At 41.4% G+C, this 18,154-nt stretch overlaps 1 protein-coding gene across 2 annotated transcripts in view; it reads right to left on the reverse strand.

Moving 5' to 3' along the window:
- Positions 1 to 18,154, reverse strand: part of PSD2 (pleckstrin and Sec7 domain containing 2) — a 92,723-nt gene that overhangs the window by 42,871 nt on the left and 31,698 nt on the right. For both annotated transcript variants that reach the window (XM_020799421.3, XM_078392521.1), the window contains 4 exons: positions 15,001 to 15,195; positions 6,822 to 6,902; positions 2,092 to 2,204; positions 1,180 to 1,238 (listed from right to left, as the gene is read on the reverse strand). In XM_020799421.3, coding sequence (XP_020655080.3) covers positions 1,180 to 1,238; positions 2,092 to 2,204; positions 6,822 to 6,902; positions 15,001 to 15,195 — 448 coding nt within the window. The remainder of the gene's footprint in view (positions 1 to 1,179; positions 1,239 to 2,091; positions 2,205 to 6,821; positions 6,903 to 15,000; positions 15,196 to 18,154) is intronic.

Consider the following 18,154-nt stretch of genomic DNA (forward strand, 5'->3'; position numbering starts at 1 on the left):
AGCATTGGTAAGTTCTTTAAGACTGGGTTTGAATCATTGTGCGTTCAGCTAAGTTAGTGGTGCTGAATAAGGGTTACCACAAGTTTTATCACTTGATTTGCTTTGTAGTAGGAAGGAACAACATAGTCCTCTTCACCCTGTAAATAACTATACCTGTTCAATGTGGCCATTGCAGAGAGCTGAGGTGACCATTTTTGAAAAAAAACAAAACCTTTTTCTTCTTGTTCTTGTCACAAGAATTTATCAAAATTCACAAATCTCTTATACATGCGACAGAGAACACTTGAGATGTTTAAAGAAAAGGAAGCAAAGCTGACAGATTAGTCCATCCTGAACGGAATCAATGATTTCTGATTTCACTTAAATTGGAATGAAAGATCTCATTTTTTCATAACCTTCAAGTTTTCCTCAATGTTTTTAGCATATTAGCTCAAATCCTGTTTATGTAAATTCCACAGCATAAGAACCATGACATCATCAGATAGGGCAATTTTGTGAAAATTAAACATTTCCCCCTCAGTCCTGAGCCCCTGTTCCCCAATTTCCTGAGGAATCTCTATCTAAATGTTGAAATCTTCACAGGCAAAGTACTTCCCCCCCCCCTTCTCTTCTGCTATATGGTTTTCTATGAGGTGGTCAAGGTATGGATTCAAATTTTGTTTAGGTCCCATTTCAATCTAAATTTACCACATCTGTGTTTATCATATACACTCTGTCCAAAAATATTGCTTTTCATGTAAACCTCCCACAATTGCGATCCACTGCATGAATGGAAAAATAACAGTGGAAAAATGAACATCTGAGAGAAATCAAGAGATGTACGCACCTCTAGATGGAAGTTACATTGGTCAACAAGATGACCAAAAAGGGTCTGAAAGCCCTTGTTTCAGCAGGTTTTCAGCTGAACAAACAATACAGCTTGAACATATACTTTATTTTATTTTTACTTCCATTCTGTCATGGTAACCAACAATATACACTTTCGTACGGAAATATCTGAAAGTAGAAGCTTCCATTGCTATGTTATCTGTAATAAAGCAGCAAATGGGACTGAAAGTTTTGGATGTGTCCATCCCCTTATGGCTGCTGCCCATATTTCCCCATTACCCATTTCCAACCCACTCTGGCCTCCTCAGGCTTCTGCTATGGGTAGTGTACTTTTCTACTAGCCACACTTACATGACCATGTAGATCAGTGTTGAGCAGCATAAGAGCACAGGTGAGTGTATGAATTCCATCTGGAAGACACAAGAAATTTAACATGCATATAAATCAGGGGTGGCTGAATAGTTGCCCACAGAGTGCATGCAACTACTCAAGGGCCCAAAAGTGCCTCAAAGTGCCCATTCGTCCCAGAACTCCAAATATTTTTTTCTGAAAATGTCCATGTGGAGTGGCCCCAGCACCTGTAATTTAAAACCCCAACTCCCCTAACTTAAAAAACAAAACAAAACCTTCCTGCCACTGGAGGGCACAAGGCAGCTTCTTCAATTTTTAAAAAATGTAAATGGGAGGCCTAGGTGCAGTCATCCAAGGTCAGGGGTGTGTGTTTGGGTGTGCAGCCCTTGAACTTCTGGAATTTGTCTATCCTGTTCCAAATGATGCAAACAAAATGGTCCAAATGACTGTTCATGACTGGGGGGGATCTAAAACAGGCTAAGGGAATCCAGGCTCCCCTTTGCAAAGGGTAGCCAGTCTCCTTTTTTTACATGCATGGCTGCAAGGCCAGAAGACCTTGGCAGTAGCGATTAAGGTAAGAGGATGTCGGTGGGGGTGGCATGGGGACTAAGGTAGGGAAAAGAACGGGTGGGGTAGGCTGCGTTATTGGGTGGCTGTGTGGGGTGGTGGCTGCCTTCCTGCCGCCGATCAGCTGATCGGCAGCCAGTAGGCAGAATGTTTTTTGTTTTTGTTTTTTAATACGAAGGACGAATAAAAACAGGTAAATATTCATCCCTTCATATTCATTGGGGGGGTCTCTGGAATCCACAAATACGGATTGATGAATATTTAACAAATTGGCTATATTCATTGGAAAAAAATCCATTTTTATATTGGTCCCCATCTCTAGTTGGGAACATAAGATGGCATTACCTTCAGATGTGCTCTCTTCTGGATTGCAGTGACAGTATCTTCTTGAGAAGTGGATGAGAACACGTTCCCGTTCCTGTGTTTCTCCCATCAATGGGAAAGCTTTTAAAAATGTTCTGGGCATAGAAAGTAATCATTAAGCAAGTGAACAAACAAACAAGGGAAGTTACTGTCACATAATAGGGGCAAAACTGACTTATAATAATAAAACATGGGTATGCATAAGACTCCTTCTCTGGGGTTTCTGAATTAGAATTCAAAGCTGATCATGTAGGACTCATCAAAATTATGACCCACTGCTGTAGCAGGGAGGGCCAGTGACTATGCAGGATGCCCCACAAAGCATGGATGAGTCACAGACCCAAGCTTCAGGAACAGGTTTAATTCTAAGGATAGGTAGCAAATACTCCATTGTTCTGGGCATCCAGTTTTCTTAAAGAAATCCTTGTGCTACCAAATGTTTGAAGGAACCCAGCCAAATTGTGTCCTGTCCCAATATGGTACTGTTTCCTTTGTTCTCTAACTAAACTTTTCATTGCTATTCAGTACACCCTGCAGCCCCTAGTTTCATGAATGCCAGAGACATTTGAACTTTACTAGGGACAACAAGCACAACTTCTCCCATGACTTTCCAGTTGGCATGCCTGATTAACTGTAACTATTTTACTTTATTTCTCAGCTCCTCATTCTGAAAACTGTTAAAGGCAAGAAGCCTCCATCAAAACAGTATAAAACTCTGATTTGGCTAACCTGAAACCCAGGAAGGAACTGGAACTCTGTGCTTCAGCACATGCTTTGCATGCAGAACATCTTACGTTCAGTCCTTAGTATCTCTAGTTAAAGTTTCAGGCAGAAGGTGATGGGCAAGACTTCTGCTTGGGGACTTAAAAAACAACTGACAGACACAGACTTAATAATAAACTAGACAGATTATTTTAAAAACTGACATCAAATAACCAGCTGCTCATATGTCTATGACACATAAAAGATTCTAGAAAATGTTTAAATATGTATTTTAGTTACAAAGTACAGTGGTGCCTTGAGTTGTGAACTTAATTCGTTATGGGATTATGTTGTAATTCAAGTTGGTTGTAACTCAAAGCACCATTTCCGATAGGAATACATTGAAACACGATTAATCTGTTCTGGCTGTTTTTAAAGAAAAGGCCAGGAAAGAGGGAGGGATGGAACAATGAGGAAAAGAGGAAAGAAAGATGGTCATTACTGGGGTACACAGACCCCTCAGACAAAGGTTTGTGCTTTTAGGCACAAAAAGAGAGAAGACAGAGGGAAGACAATGGGGCGGGGAGAGTTTGGAGTCTAAAACAAACAAAAAAAACCCCATTCCAGCAGGGACTAAAAATGCTACACTGCAAGACCTATCAAAGCACAGAAACATAACCTCCCCCCAGAATCACACAAATCCATTCCAGCAGTACCAGGCAGTTCAAAGCCTCTCTCAGAATGCACACTCTCTAACTGCTGGGGCGAAGGAGCTACAAAGAAGCAGCCTCTTCGCCGACCAACAGTTAGCAGTTTAAATTCCCCATCTTTTCCCCCACCTTTTTTCTGATCATATCTCAAAGCTCCGGTCGCAAGTCAAACCGAAATTTTGTGACCAGAGCTGGTTGTGTCGCAAGTCTGGACGGTCGTAGGTTGAGGCACCACTGTAATGCAAAAGCAGTTCATCCATCCACTAGGGGGATACTTTTTAAAAGAACTTAAGATGACCTTTAAGGTCAAAAAAGGGCAGGAAAGGAGGGAGGGAGGGAACAATGGGGAAAAGAGGCCTTTTTTCCAGTTGTATCTCAAAGCACTGGTTGCAAGTCAAACCAAAATGTTGCTACCGGAGCTGGTTGTAACTCAAATTGGTTGCAAGTCAAGATGGTTGTAAGTCAAGGCACCACTGTACCAAGTTGTCTGTCTTCATGCCCTGCTGCCTTGGTCGGGTGCACTGACCATATAATTAAGGACCCTTGGTGGATCTTGGTGACAGTAATGGAACATGTGATAGATGTATCCAAAGTAGATTGGAGCCAAGTTCTTTGAGGCTTTATAAATGACTATCATAAGCTGATCTCCAGTATGTTGAGTTGTATCTGGAGAATAGGGAGTCAGCCCCCTTTGTTATGCTTCCACAGCAATGTGTTGCTCTTATATGGAAGGTGGTAGCACTGTGACTATCAGAAGTATCTCAGCAACTTCAGTGACAAGTCAACATGGCAGTTTAAATTTTGGTACAAATCTAACATTGCAAAAGTGACCACCTTGTAGCAAAATTCTCATTCCCCATTTCAGTCGATCAATATATGGTTATATTAGATGATGTCTAAAAATATCAGTTTGTTTCAAACACATAAGAGAGGATGTAACAAAAGGAGGTGAATATAAGTGGAACATGTGGAACACGTGTAGAGCAGTTTGATCCAGAAAAGAAGGACCAAACCATTTGTGACACTCAGTTCCACATTTAGAAGCAAAGCTTCCTGACTAGCAAAACTTTGCTTAGATCAGTGCAAGATTTTATCCCCTCCCCATTTTACAAGTTGGCTTCCCTTTTATTGTGATTGGACATCAGAAAGTAGACAAAGACTTCATTTGCAAGTCGGCTTGCTCTGAGGAATCCCATAACTGGATGCCAAACCATGCTGTATGAGCTCCGACTTTCATGTACAGTGGTTCCTCGCAAGACAATTGCCTCACGGGATGATTAATCCGCAAGATGATGGGTTTTTGTGATCACTGTTGTGCTTCGCAAGATGGTTTTTCCTGTGGATGATTTTTGCAAGACGATGTTTGGGTCTATGCTTTGCAAGACTTTTTTTTTAAGACCGATGTTTCTCAAGATGGTTTCCCCCCCATTGGAACGCATTAAATAGATTTCAATGCATTCCAATGGGGAACCACATTTCACAAGATGATGTTTTTGCAAGACAGTGATTTTCGCAGAATGAATTAACATCGTCTTGCGAGGCACCACTGTAGTTTCATCTTCAGCCAAGACTGCAATTGGTGGGATACTTTTAATAAAACTGAGGATGTGGTTAGATGGGAGAATTTGGAGCAACTCGGCTCATGTTTAAAAAGCTCTTATCTTTAGTGTGATCTGTTTTAACTTGCACTTGAGCAGTCCTCAATTCACATGAGAGACAGTACTTCATATCACCCCAATATCTCCCCCTTTTGATTACTGATGACCCTTCCCCCACTCCTTTCCCCACCTTTTGTCATGACTATCATTCCACAGGCCATGACAGTTTCTTTTTTGTTGTTTAATTTAGTGCATGTCATAGTGCTACAGCAATACATTAACACTCCCTTATATCTGTCACAGCACTGCATCACTTAGAAGAATATTTTCTTTTTAAAAATGTGTTAATAAGAAACACAATCTCCACAATACTTCCATCACAACCCACTGTGTACATTGCAAAGTTGTCACAGCTTTATTTGGAAGCAAATTAAGCAACTAAACAAGACTGCAGAAGGAGACAATCAGGAGTGCTCTCAATCACAGAAGAGGCAGGATGGATGCTCTTATTTAAAAAGAAAAACACGTGGGTACCAGAAAATAAGGTGAACCAAATCCCACCAAAAATGAACCAAATAGTGAGCTATATCCTCATCTGATCAACCCTAAGAGACTGAAATAGAAGGCTTAACTGAGTATTAGGGACTGGCATATACAATGAAACCAGATGGCTTGAAAAAATGCTGCTACAGAAAGAGGCAGCTTCCATTAAGCAAACCATTCAGAGGGAAGGGACCCCCCTCCCAATCAGCAACTTTCGACTCAGCCCTCTCCACAGCTACGTATATTTCAGTCCATGGCAATTCAGACATGTGCTTGGGAAAGCAAACCTGCATTGGACTGATATATATCAAGATGGCCATGAAAGGTGGCATATTCTCTCCTTTACTACTTCTCCAAGAGAAATAACTCCACTACCACTATTGCTCCATTCCCTCTGTCACCCCTTCTCTGAAGGATTTTGGCACGGCCATGCACCTGTATGCATTATTTGGCCCTGAAAACTTTCCAAGAGAACAGTGGGATTGTGTAGATGAGGCTAGAGGGCCACATAATAGTCCTTCCAATGAGATAACATCTGGGCAACAGCTGGGATCTCTGCTGAACGTATAGGCATTTTAGGTTTTATCCTCCTCAGTAACGAACACAAAAAGGCAACCCTCCTCACAAGCAAGCAATGCTAGCATCAAATCCCTTAGATGATGAAGTAATTTTCCCCCAGTTACAAAGATTAACCCTTCTCTGTCTGGTAAGGTAGTAGTTATTTATTATCTGTTTAAAACATCTTACCCCATCCAAGTTGGCTGACAACAATTAAAGGACAAGATTTAAAAACTAAAAACAGTGAATATACAAAGATTAAAAAATAATTAAATGGGTATTATATTAAAAATGGTCACAAAAATCAATGCTAAAAACACATTTAAAAACAACGGAGCACAACAATCCATTCAGACCACACTCCTTTGTTAGTTTGATGGCAGTGATTATCAATAAGCTTACCTAAAGGAGGATGTAAAGGAAGTAAATGAGCATAAGAAGGATTCTTTAAACAATAAAAATAAAAAGAGAGATGGTGGATCCCAAACTGAGCAGAGATATGCACATAGGTGAAAGAGTTTGACTGAATTCCGGAAACATGCAAATTGATGGCAACCAGAGAAATCAAACATGCATTTAAGATCCTTGAATTACAGCTCACCTGAGTGCTTTATCTAAGGTCAGCCCAGTGAAGTCGAAAAAACGGAGATATTCTTCTGCTACCAGTTTGCTAAATTCATTGCTGTAATTAAAGAGGTCACTATCAGTTGACTTTTGCAAACTCTTCCCCATAGAACCCCATTTGGGAGTCTTTTGAAAATGAGTTGGTGCCCATGCATAAGATGCAGGAGACAGTCATGGCCACCTTGGAGAGTGGTCTGGCCAAATTTCAACATTTCTTCAAGTTTCCTTGATTTCAACCATGGAGTTACTGTACATCCTCCTGGGTCTAAGGAGTGCTTGACATTCACACCCACATGTCTTGGTGATAGAGACATATAGGCAAGCATCCTTATTTTTGTTGTCTGACTTAGCAATCCTTCCTTCCTTTCATGTCTGTTAATCAAACTATGCTTCATTTAAATCTTGGGTGGGGTAGGGTGTCACAATATATTACTCTCATAGGTCTGCTGTGACAATTTGCTTTGATTTCCAGATAAAAACATTCACATTTCAGCCAGGTTGGGTGTTTTATGAACATTTGGAGAATATTGATTCTTGGAAAGCTAAGGGCCTCCCATCTCTTTTCTCGATCCTTGGCCATCCAAGGAAGGTCTGTCAATGCAGGGCTTGGGATTGGCTTTCTTTGTAGGGCAGATCTTCAAACTAATGAGCTGCATTTGACAATATTGCCTGTACTTCAAAAGCTTATAGCCTAAGCTCGTAGAAAGGAAGAGTGCCAATTTTATTTAAGGAGACAGTGACTGGACTCCTTTCTGAAGTCTGGATGTAACGGTTTATGGTAAGTACCACACAATATGTTAGGAACCTTCTGTACTTTGAGTAAGGTTTTAGACTGGAAGGTGATCTAATCATTCCAGATTCTTGACTCCTTGCTGATTATGGAAGAGCAGTAACAACAGCTATGGTTGTTATATCAGTGGCAACTATCCCTAGGGAAAGTGGATTTTTGATATATTCTTTGCATATGTCTACTGGTATTGATTTAGTGTAATAAAGTTTTTAGTATTTGAGAAAAATCTTAACTTATTGCAAGAAAACATTTCTTTGTAAGGGAGATCTTTTTTTTTTTTTTACAACTGTGGACATTCCCCAGGAGATTTGTTTTATTTGTCATCTGCTAATAAATGACAGAAATGGGAATAAAAATGGGCCACTCCTTCCAATGCTGCATCTGTATGAATGAGCCAAGAAAGCAAAGAAGTGAGTATATTGTGACATGTGCATTCTATGTCCTGATCCGATATATTTTAAATAGGCATGTGCACTCCAACCAGAGTGTACAATTTTAAAAAAACCACAAATATTTGGATTTTTTGAAAAAAAATGCCATATAAATAATACCATATAAATTCCTTTGCATTTTTTTCTATCATCTTTCTAACAGAGTACAAATCCAGAAATGTAATTTGTTGGGGAGTGGAGGGATGAGACAGTAGCTTCCAACATCATCTGGTAAACCACGCTGACCATTCAAAATCCCAAGTACTGGGAGAATTTCACTAGCATGTCGAAAGTTGATAACTTGTCAGGGCAGAGCTGATTGGCGCTCAGCATTTCTGTGGTTCAAGGTGAACAAAGGACCTTCTTTTCTAACCATGCCATGCAGAAAGGAAACGAATTGCTCATGGAAGCAGAAATTGCTCTATCCCCCCATGGATATTTTGGAGCCTCTTGTACCAAGTGGTAAGAAAGAGAGACCTCTTGTCGCCAGGAAGGTATATGCTGCAATTGCCCTGCTATAATTTCTACACAAGACAAATACGCCACTCTTTCCAAAGAATAGATGCAGATGTCAGGTTATGTTCTCCACATTTCTAGGAAACTCTTGTGGCTTGGCACACATACCAGAGAGTCAGGGTGGTATAGCGGTTAGCATATTGAATTGGGACTTGGAGGATCTGTGTTCAGATCTTCACTTGGCTGTGAGACTCACTGGGTGGCCTTGGGCCAGTCACTCTGCCTCAGCCTGAGGTATCTCACAAAGCTGTTGCATGGATACAGTGGGGAGGAGGAGAGCCATGCACTCCGATCTGAGCTCTTAAAGGAAAGGCATGATGTATAAATGTACTCAACATCTAAGGTAACCCCTATCCTTCCTCTTCTCCACCGGGGCCCACCCCCTCTGTCTTTGCTCCCATTTCTCTTTGTCTGCATTTGCTGGATTTGGTCCTGGGAGAGGCAGAATGAGCAGCACTGCTTTAGAGTTTTCTGTGGCTTGGTTTGCTTTCCAGTTTCCAGTAAACTTCAAAGTAACATAACAACAGGAAGGCATTAGCAGGAAAAGAAAATGCTGTCACTTACAAGATCAGTTTCCCCTTCACTCCATGCCATTTTCTGCAAATGAGGCCAATGTGCATTTAGGGAGTGAAAGATAGAGCTATTTTCATACTGTTTGGGGATCTGGGGCTTTAAATCAGTAGCTGTCCCTTTCTTTGCAGAGCAAATGTTCTATACTATATGGGTTTGTAAAACCATCACTTATAGTTTCAGGGCTTTTTAATCCAACTAAGATACTTACATAAACTGCACATTGGATTAAATACACATTATACAGTGCCCTAGCAGCTGGAACCTGGCTAGGGGGCTTCCAGATGGAGCATTTGTACCATCCTTTTCTGCCTCACCCTTGGTTTCAAAGAAAGTGTCAGATTTATTGTGATTCCCACTCAAACTGGTGTGTTTCTGTTGCACCACTTCAGTGCGAAGTGCTTCAGCTGGGGTGGCTGGCTTTTAGCAGAGAAAACTGAAAGAAAAGAGGTGTGGTAATAGCTATGCTTTGATCACTGCAAACATTTCCAAAATGAGGAGAAGGGAAAGAGGATGAGGCAGCGATGGCATCCGTGGACAGAATGCTGGACTAAATGGACCTTGGGTCTGATCTTTTCGTACGTCCTTTTGCCTTTGAAAGCAAATGCTTGGTTACCTTAACTTTCTTCTGACTGCAGGTCATGGTCTAAGCAAAGGTGCATTTAACCCATCATCATTTCGGAGTGTTGCACCCTTCCTCCCTTTGGACCATGAACTTCCCATTTGTTTCCCTTCCAAGAAGCCACAAAATGAGTGAACAGTATTGGCAGTTCTTGCTAGTTAGTCTTTCAGAACAATTTCCATGTACAAAAATAGCCAACTTTTGCCTGAGTAACAGGATATCATGGATGTAAACTGCACATTTTGTCACCTCCAACATATGGTGACATTATGAAGGAGTGCTATCCAAAATGTCCTGTCCTCAACAGCCCTGCTCAGCTCTTGTAAACTTAAGCCTGTGACTTCCTTTTTGTTGTTGTTTAGTCATTAAGTCGTGTCCAAATCATCGTGACCCCATGGACCAGAGCACACCAGGCCCTTCTATTTTCCACAGCCTCCCAGAGTTTGGTCAAATTCATGTTGGTAGTTTCGATGACACTGCCCAACCATCTCGTCCTCTGTCGTCCTTTTCTCCTCTTCCCTTCACACTTCCTCAACATCAGGGTCTTTTCCAGAGAGTCTTCTCTTCTCATGAGATGGCCAAAGTACTGGAGCCTCAGCTTCAGGATCTGTCCTTCCAGTGTGCACTCAGGGTTGATTTCCTTAACCCTATCCTTGATAGGTTTGTTCTCTTTGCAGTCCAGGGGACTCTCAAGAGTCTCCTCCAGCACCACAATTCAAAAGCATCAATTCTTCAGTGGTCAGCTTTCTTTATGGTCCAGCTCTCGCTTCCATACATCACTACTGGAAAAACCATAGCTTTGACTATGCAGACCTTTGTCGGCAAGGTAATGTCTCTGCTTTTTAAGATGCTGTCTAGGTCTGTCATCACTTTCCTCCCAAGAAGCAGGAGTCTTTTAATTTCATGGCTGCTGTCACCAGTGATCATGGAGCCCAAGAAAGTAAAAACTGTCACTGCCTCCATATCTTCCCCTTCTATTTGCCAGGAGGTGATGGGACCAGTGGCCATGATCTTAGGGTTTTTTGCACTCTCCTCTTTCACCCTCATTGCAAGGTTCTTTAATTCCTCATCACTTTCTGCCATCAGAGTGGTATCATCTGCATATTGAAGGTTGTTGATATTTCTTCTAGCAATCTTAATTCTGGTTTGGGATTCCTCCAATCCAGCCTTTTACATGATGTATTTGTGCATATAAGTTAAATAAGCTGGGGGACAATATACAGCCTTGTCGTACTCCTTTTGACCCAATCAGTTGTTCCATATCAAGTTCAAACTGTTGCTTCCTGTCCCACGTATAGATTTCTCAGGAGATAGATAGCGTGTTCAGGCACTCCCATTTCTTTAAGAACTTTCCATAGTTTGTTGTAGTCCACATAGTCAAAGGCTTTTGCACAGTCAATGAAGCAGAAGTAGATTTTTTTTGTAACTCTCTGGCTTTCTCCATAATCTAGCACATGTTAACAATTTGGTCTCTAGTTCCTCTGCCCCTTCGAAATCCAGCTTGTACTTCTGGGAGTTCTCAGTCCACATACTGCTGAAGCCTACCTTGTAGGATTTTGAGCATAACCTTGCTAGCGTGTGAAATGAGTACAATTGTATGGTAGTTGGAGCATTCTTTGACACTGCCCTTCTTTGGGATTGGGATGTAGACTGATCTTTTCCAATCCTCTGGCCACTGCTGAGTTTTCCACACTTGCTGGTATATTGAGTGGAGCACCTTAAGAGCATTGTCTTTTAAGATTTTAAATAGTTCAACTGGAATGCCATCACCTCCACTGGCCTTGTTGTTAGCCATGCTTTCTAAGGCCCACTTGACTTCACTCTCCAGGATATCTGGCTGAAGGTCAACAACCACACTTTTTGGGTTATCCGGGACATCCAGATCTTTCTCGTATAATTCCTCTATATATTCTTGCCACCTCTTCTTGATATCTTCTGCTTCTGTTAGGCCCCTACCATTTTTGTCCTTTATCATGTCCATCTTTGCAGAAAAGGTTCCTTTCATATCTCCAATTTTCTTGAACATATCTCTGGTTTTTCCCTTTCTATTATTTTCCTCTATATCTTTGCACTGTTCATTTAAGAAGGCCCTCTTGTCTCCCCTTGCTATTCTTGGAAGTCTGCATTCAATTTTCTCTAACTTCCCCTATCTCCCTTGCATTTTGTTTCCCTTCTCTTTTCTACTATTTGTAAGGCCTCATTGGACAGCCATTTTGCTTTCTTGCATTTCCTTTTCTTTGGGATGGTTTTTGTTGCTGCCTCCTGTACAATGTTATGAGCCTCCATCCATAGTTCTTCAGGCACTCTGTCCACCAAATAAAGTTCCTTAAACCTGTTCTTCACTTCCACTGTGTATTCATAAGGGATTTGGTTTAGATTATACCTGACTAGCCCAGTGGTTTTTCCTACTTTCTTCAGTTTAAGCTTGAGTTTTACTATAAGAAGCTGATGATCAGAGCCACAATCAGCTCCAGGCCTTGTTTTTGCTGACTGTATAGCGCTTCTACATGTTTAGCTGCAGAGAACATAATCAATCTGATTTCGGTATTGCCCATCTGGTGATGTCGATGTGTAGAATCGCCTATTGTGTTGTTGGAAAAGAGTGTTTGTGATGACCAGCTTGTTCTCTTGACAAAACTCTATTAGCCTTTGCCCTGCTTAATTTTGAACTCTAACACTAAACTTCCCTGTTGTTCCTTTTATTTCTTGACTCCTTGCTTTAGCATTCCAGTCCCCTATAATGACAAGAACGTCTTTCTTTGGTGTCACTTCTAGAAGGTGTTGTAAGTCTTCATAAAATTGGTCAATTTCAGCCTCTTCAGGATTGGTGGTTGGTGCATAAACTTGAGTTACTGTGATGTTGAAAGGTCTGCCTTGGATTTGTATTGAAATCATTCTACCATTTTTGAGATTGTATCCCAGTACAGCTTTTCCCACTCTTTTGTTGACTATGATGGCTTCTATGGGATTCTTGCCCACAATAGTAGATATGATAATCATCTGAATTGAATTCACCCATTCCCATCATTTTTAGTTCCCTGACGCCTAGGATGTCAATGTTTATTCTTGCCATCTTCTGTTTGACCACAGCCAGCTTACCAAGGTTCATAGATCTTACATTCCAGGTTCCTATGCAGTATTTTTCTTTGCAGCATTGGACTTTCCTTTCACTTCCAGGCACGTCTACAGCTGAGCATCCTTTTGGCTTTGGCCCAACCACTTCATTAGCTCTGGAGCTACTTGTCCTTGTCCTCTGCTCTTCCTCAGTAGCATGTTGGACGCCTTCCAACCTGAGGGGCTGATCTTCCAGCATCATATCTATTAGCCTTTGGTTTCTGTTCATGGAGTTTTCTTGGCAAAGATACTAGAGTCGCAGTTCTTGCTCCAGGTGGATCGCGTTTAGTCAGAACTCTCCACTGTCCGTCTTGGGTGTCCCTGCACGGTATAGCCCATAGCTTCTCTGAATTACTCAAGCCCTTTCGCCACGACAAGGCAGCAATCCATGAAGGGGTGGCTTCCTTTACCAAGTTAATTAATCTCATGTTTCCTCTTTTCCAGCTGCTTTCAGCCTTTCCCAGCATCAGTGTCTTTCCCAGAGAATCTTGCCTTCTCATAATGTACCCAAATTAGGACAGCTTTAGATTTAACATTTTTACCTCCAGACATAGTTTAAGCTTGATTTAAACCAGGATGACTTGTCTATTTTTCTGGCAGTTTAGGGTATCCACAAGTTGTTCTCTAGCACCTCATTTTACATGGGCCATTTTTCCCCTGTCAGCTTTTTTTGCTGTCCAGCTTTCACAAGTGTATACAGTGATCAGAAATAAACCTGTAGCTGATCTTGGTCTTCGTTTCCAGTGACACATCCTTACACTGATCTTTTCTAATTCCTTCATTGCTATCTTTCCAAGTCTCAGCATTCTAATTTCTTGACTACAGTCTCAGTTTGGAATAATGATTAATGATAGTTAAAATCTTTAACTATTTCAGTTTCTTCCTTGTCAACATTAAGTTTGTGTAGCTCTTCTGTTGTCATGATTTGATCCTTAATGTTCAACTGCAGTCCTGCTTTGGCACTTTCTTCTTTTCCTTTCATTGTCGTTTCAAGTCATTGCTGCTTTCTGCCAGTAAGATAGTATCATTTCTTTCAGCACCATCCATAGTTTCTCATGATCCACACAGTCAAAGGCTTTGCAATCTATGAAGCATAGAGTGTACTTCTTCTGAAACTCTTCGGTGCACTCCAGTAGCCAGCGGATATTTACAATATGATCCTGAGTGCCTTTTTATTTTCAAAATCTAGCTTGAACACCAGGCATTTCTTGCTCTATACAAGGTAAAAGCCTTTGTTGCAACACCTTAAGCATCACTTTGCTTGCTTGGGAAGTTACAGCCATGGTCCTACATTTACTGGATTCCTTGGCAGCTCCTTTCTTGGAGACTGGAATGTATTTTGAACATTTGCAGTCTCTTGGACCCTTGCTTTGTTTTCCCTTTTCGTTGGCATATATTTGTTAGGATTTTGATAGATTCAGTCTCTGTGGCTTGAAATAGTTCCAGTTCACATGGGTGTGGGTGGGTGTTTGAATTTCAGTGTGAAAAAAATGACTTGGGAATGAATTTTTTTGTTCTATTGTTGTGTAAATATTTTGCAGAACTATTTTCAGACATGGTTTCTCCAATCAGCTGCTTACTGCATTAAAACAAAGAGTTATTTGTGCTACTCCAGGCAGCCAGGACTTACAGGGGACATGCTGATATCATGGTGGCATATACGAACATAGATTTGACTATGTGATGACACAACTAAGGGCACAAAAAGTCCGCCCAATTGCTCTCTTGTCCTGAAAGCCAAATTCTATTGCCTTACCACTGCCATGGCAGACTTTTACTATGTTCTGATTTTAGTTATGGATAAATCGTAGATATGGCTCTTTGGAGTTATCTTGGGATAAGGATGTAGCTTGAGTTGTGCATCAAATGTGAATATTTTTTAGTTCATACCACTAAGTTGGCAGACTCACAGTCTGTCTCAAATGGTTAGCTTTACAAAAAACAGTCCTGTTTGCTGACGGAGAAAGAGGAACATCATCCCACAATTGAATACCTTCTCCAAATGGCTGAAGACGGGTCCATGGGAGGGATGTTCATGAAAAACCCCTTTTCCCACCTACCCCACTGAAGGCCCAGCATTATTTCATCCTAGTTTTTCAGTGCAGCCACTCACTTCTTCCCAAGCTGGCGAGCCACATCACAGTGCTTGAATCCTTCCAGGTTGTAGAGCCTTTTGGCCAGTCTCTTGGCAGCCTCGGTATCTGCCTTGCAGCCGTTGACCAGGGTATCTGTGCTTCCTTGGTCTAGCTGTTCTGTGCTGCCTATATCGGAGTCTGAGTCAGAAAGAGTATCTTTTATGTTGGCATCACTGTAAGAACAAAAGACAGTTAAGCAAGTACACTGTGAACTTGGTGGTAGAACTAGCAAACATCTAGGCAACCAAAAATTAAACAATATATTTTCAAGATACTTGGCCTCAAGGGCCCCAGGTACTTCAGGAGCAGGCTTTTACAAGTTCATCTTGATGAGCTATTCAAAGAGGAACATAACTAATGTTCCCACATATTGCAGGTGGCTTCCAACTAGAGCAGATGGGCACCCTGCTATTGAGGGAGGGAGATGCCTTATCTGTTTGGCCCATGAGTCATAGGTGGAACTAGAAACCATGTTTACAGCCACTGATATTGGGACAGAAGATTTTATATTTCTCTCCTTGTTCTGTATTAAAACATCCAACAAATACTTTGAATTTCCTAATCTAAGCAATGTTTAGAAGAGAAGACACTCTAGCCCCCCCCCCCCATTGTAAAACTGCTGTACATTCCACTTTGGACAGGTCAAGATTCATCTGCATAATTTCAAGGTGCCTTCAGACAAGTCTGCAGAAAGGGCTGAAACTATAGTAACTGCCATTCTCTGTGGTGCTCCTAATAGGCTACAGACCTTCACTTGAGACCTTTTGATCCATAACAGTCTAGTACTGGGGTCAGGGAACTTTTTTACCTTTTACCCCGCCCCCCCCAAAAAAAATTTATATAAGCCAACATTACCCCCTTGATTTGAAAGGAAGGAAATTTTACAGTATTTGAATTCAAAATCTTATTGAATCTATTCAAAATTACTTTGAAAGCGTCAGCTTACTTGAAAACTTCAGGTTTTGGAGAAATGATGGTGCTTCATCTTGGATACGAGAGCATCAATACTGAGGCATTTTAATTCAAGCTTTGCCTGTTCCTTTTTTCATAGTTTTGAGTCAGTCTCTCACTCACTCACTCACTCACTCACTCACTCACTCACTCACTCACTCACTCACATCCACCCACCCACCCTCCATCCATCCATCCATCCACCCACCCTCCATCCATCCATCCATCCATCCATCCATCCATCTTCACCATATATTTAAACAAGCTTGTTGAAGCCACCCTTTTTTCCCACCGTAATTCAAGCCTTGCCTGTTCCTTTTTTCATAGTTTTGAATCACTCTCTCTCTCTCTCTCTCTCTCTCTCACACACACACACACACACACACACACACACACACACACACACACACACACACACACACACATCCACCAACCCTACCTCCCTCCATTTGCTCCATCCATTTTCTCCATCCATTTAAATAAGCTTGATGAAGCCCTCAGTCTCTCGCATCTTCCTTCCCTCGTTAACCTTTCCCTCCTCCTGCTTGCTTACAGTCTTCTCTGGTGGAAACAGTCATTCACAAGCCCCAGATCGATTGACTGCCTGGGGCTATTCCACAGCTGTAACCAATCAAGCAGGCTTATCTCCGATATCTGAAAGAACAGTTTTACAAGTGCCCTGCTGCAACCCAGGAAGTAACAGGGAGAGGTGGCTTGCAATTTGAGGTTTGGCTGCAGGGGTTGGGGGTGGGAGGGAGGGGGTAGCACTCTGTTACCCCCAGGATTTTCACTTTTACCCCATCTGGGGTAATTTACCTCTGTTCCCTGACCACTGGTCTAGTAGTCTTATTTATAGCAGAGCTACTCTACCTAAAAATGCAATGCACACAAGCTGTCTCCAACTAGTTTGTCTCCAAGTACAAAACACACACTGCCTCAGATGTGAATCAAGCATTCAATTATAAGGTATCAATTCTTGCTTAAAATATGCAAACCCAACCAATAGGGCCAGAATAAATGCTAGTACCCTGCAGAGGAAAGCCATAGCTGTTTAGTAATAAGGCATCTGTATCTACCTCGCTTTAACATATTGTATGAGCAGCAGCAGTCTTTAGGATCTGATCAGGCTGTTAGGTGCCTGGTATGAGATTAGCTCATCATACCTCCTGCACTCTGTTTCACCTTGAGACATTGTAAAACATGTCCTCTTTTCTACTCAAGCTCTTTAACAGCTCCTGGGATCTAGCCTGTTTTCTTGCTCTTAATCCTGCAAGAGACATGCTGCAAAAAAAGAAAAAGAAAAGAAAAAAGTCCCCAAAAGCAGCAACTAAGTTAACACATCAGTTCACTTCCTGAAAATTAGAAGAATTACCAGGTTACACCTCCATTTTTTTTTGAAAGATATCCCATCTGCAATTCTTATTTCAAGAAAATAAGAAAGCTAGTGTTTATTAGAAATTGAGATAGGAAAAATGATAGGAACTCTAATTCTAATTAACTAAGGTGGATCAGAGAGCTATGACTGCCCTGCCTTTCCTGACAACAAAAGCAAAATGTTACTTCTGATCTCTCCCAAAGAGGGCCAATAAGGTAAAGTTAGAAGAAAGTTGCATCCTTAAGACTATCAGTCTATGTTGAAGGAAGATGAACACAGGTCAGAGCAGGTAAGGAATGGAAGCCAGAGGAAGTCCTTCTATCAATGTCTCTCATCCTCCCCAAACAAAGGCATGCATCTTCTTCCATGCAAGTAGAGCTGTACTCCATTACCTCCCACAAGATATATGAGAAGATCAAGAAATACTCTCCTGAAGTGAATTATGTAACACGTGTCCTTCAGAAGTTGGGCAACAACTCCTATCAGTCCTACCTACCACAGTCAAAGTGAGGAAAGATGGTGTTGCATTTCAACTTCATCTAGAGGGCATATGCTCCTCATCTCTCAAATGCAGCTCCCCTGAGCTTACCTGAAGCCTGCCTTATATATGGCTTTCTCAGTGCTAGACAAAAACATTTCCACTCTTCTGGGTATATGAAGAATTGATACATATTTGTTGGTAGTTTTGCTTTGGTTTTATTATCTGCTGCAGTGTTGCATACCACATGTTCAATTTATTTCTTTTCTTTTGTTTTGATAACCAGGAAATCAGATTATCTGGTGACTAGACACCTTAATTCAGAACA

This window comes from Pogona vitticeps, chromosome 4 (genome assembly GCF_051106095.1).
Source record: "Pogona vitticeps strain Pit_001003342236 chromosome 4, PviZW2.1, whole genome shotgun sequence".
NCBI lineage: Eukaryota > Metazoa > Chordata > Lepidosauria > Squamata > Agamidae > Pogona > Pogona vitticeps.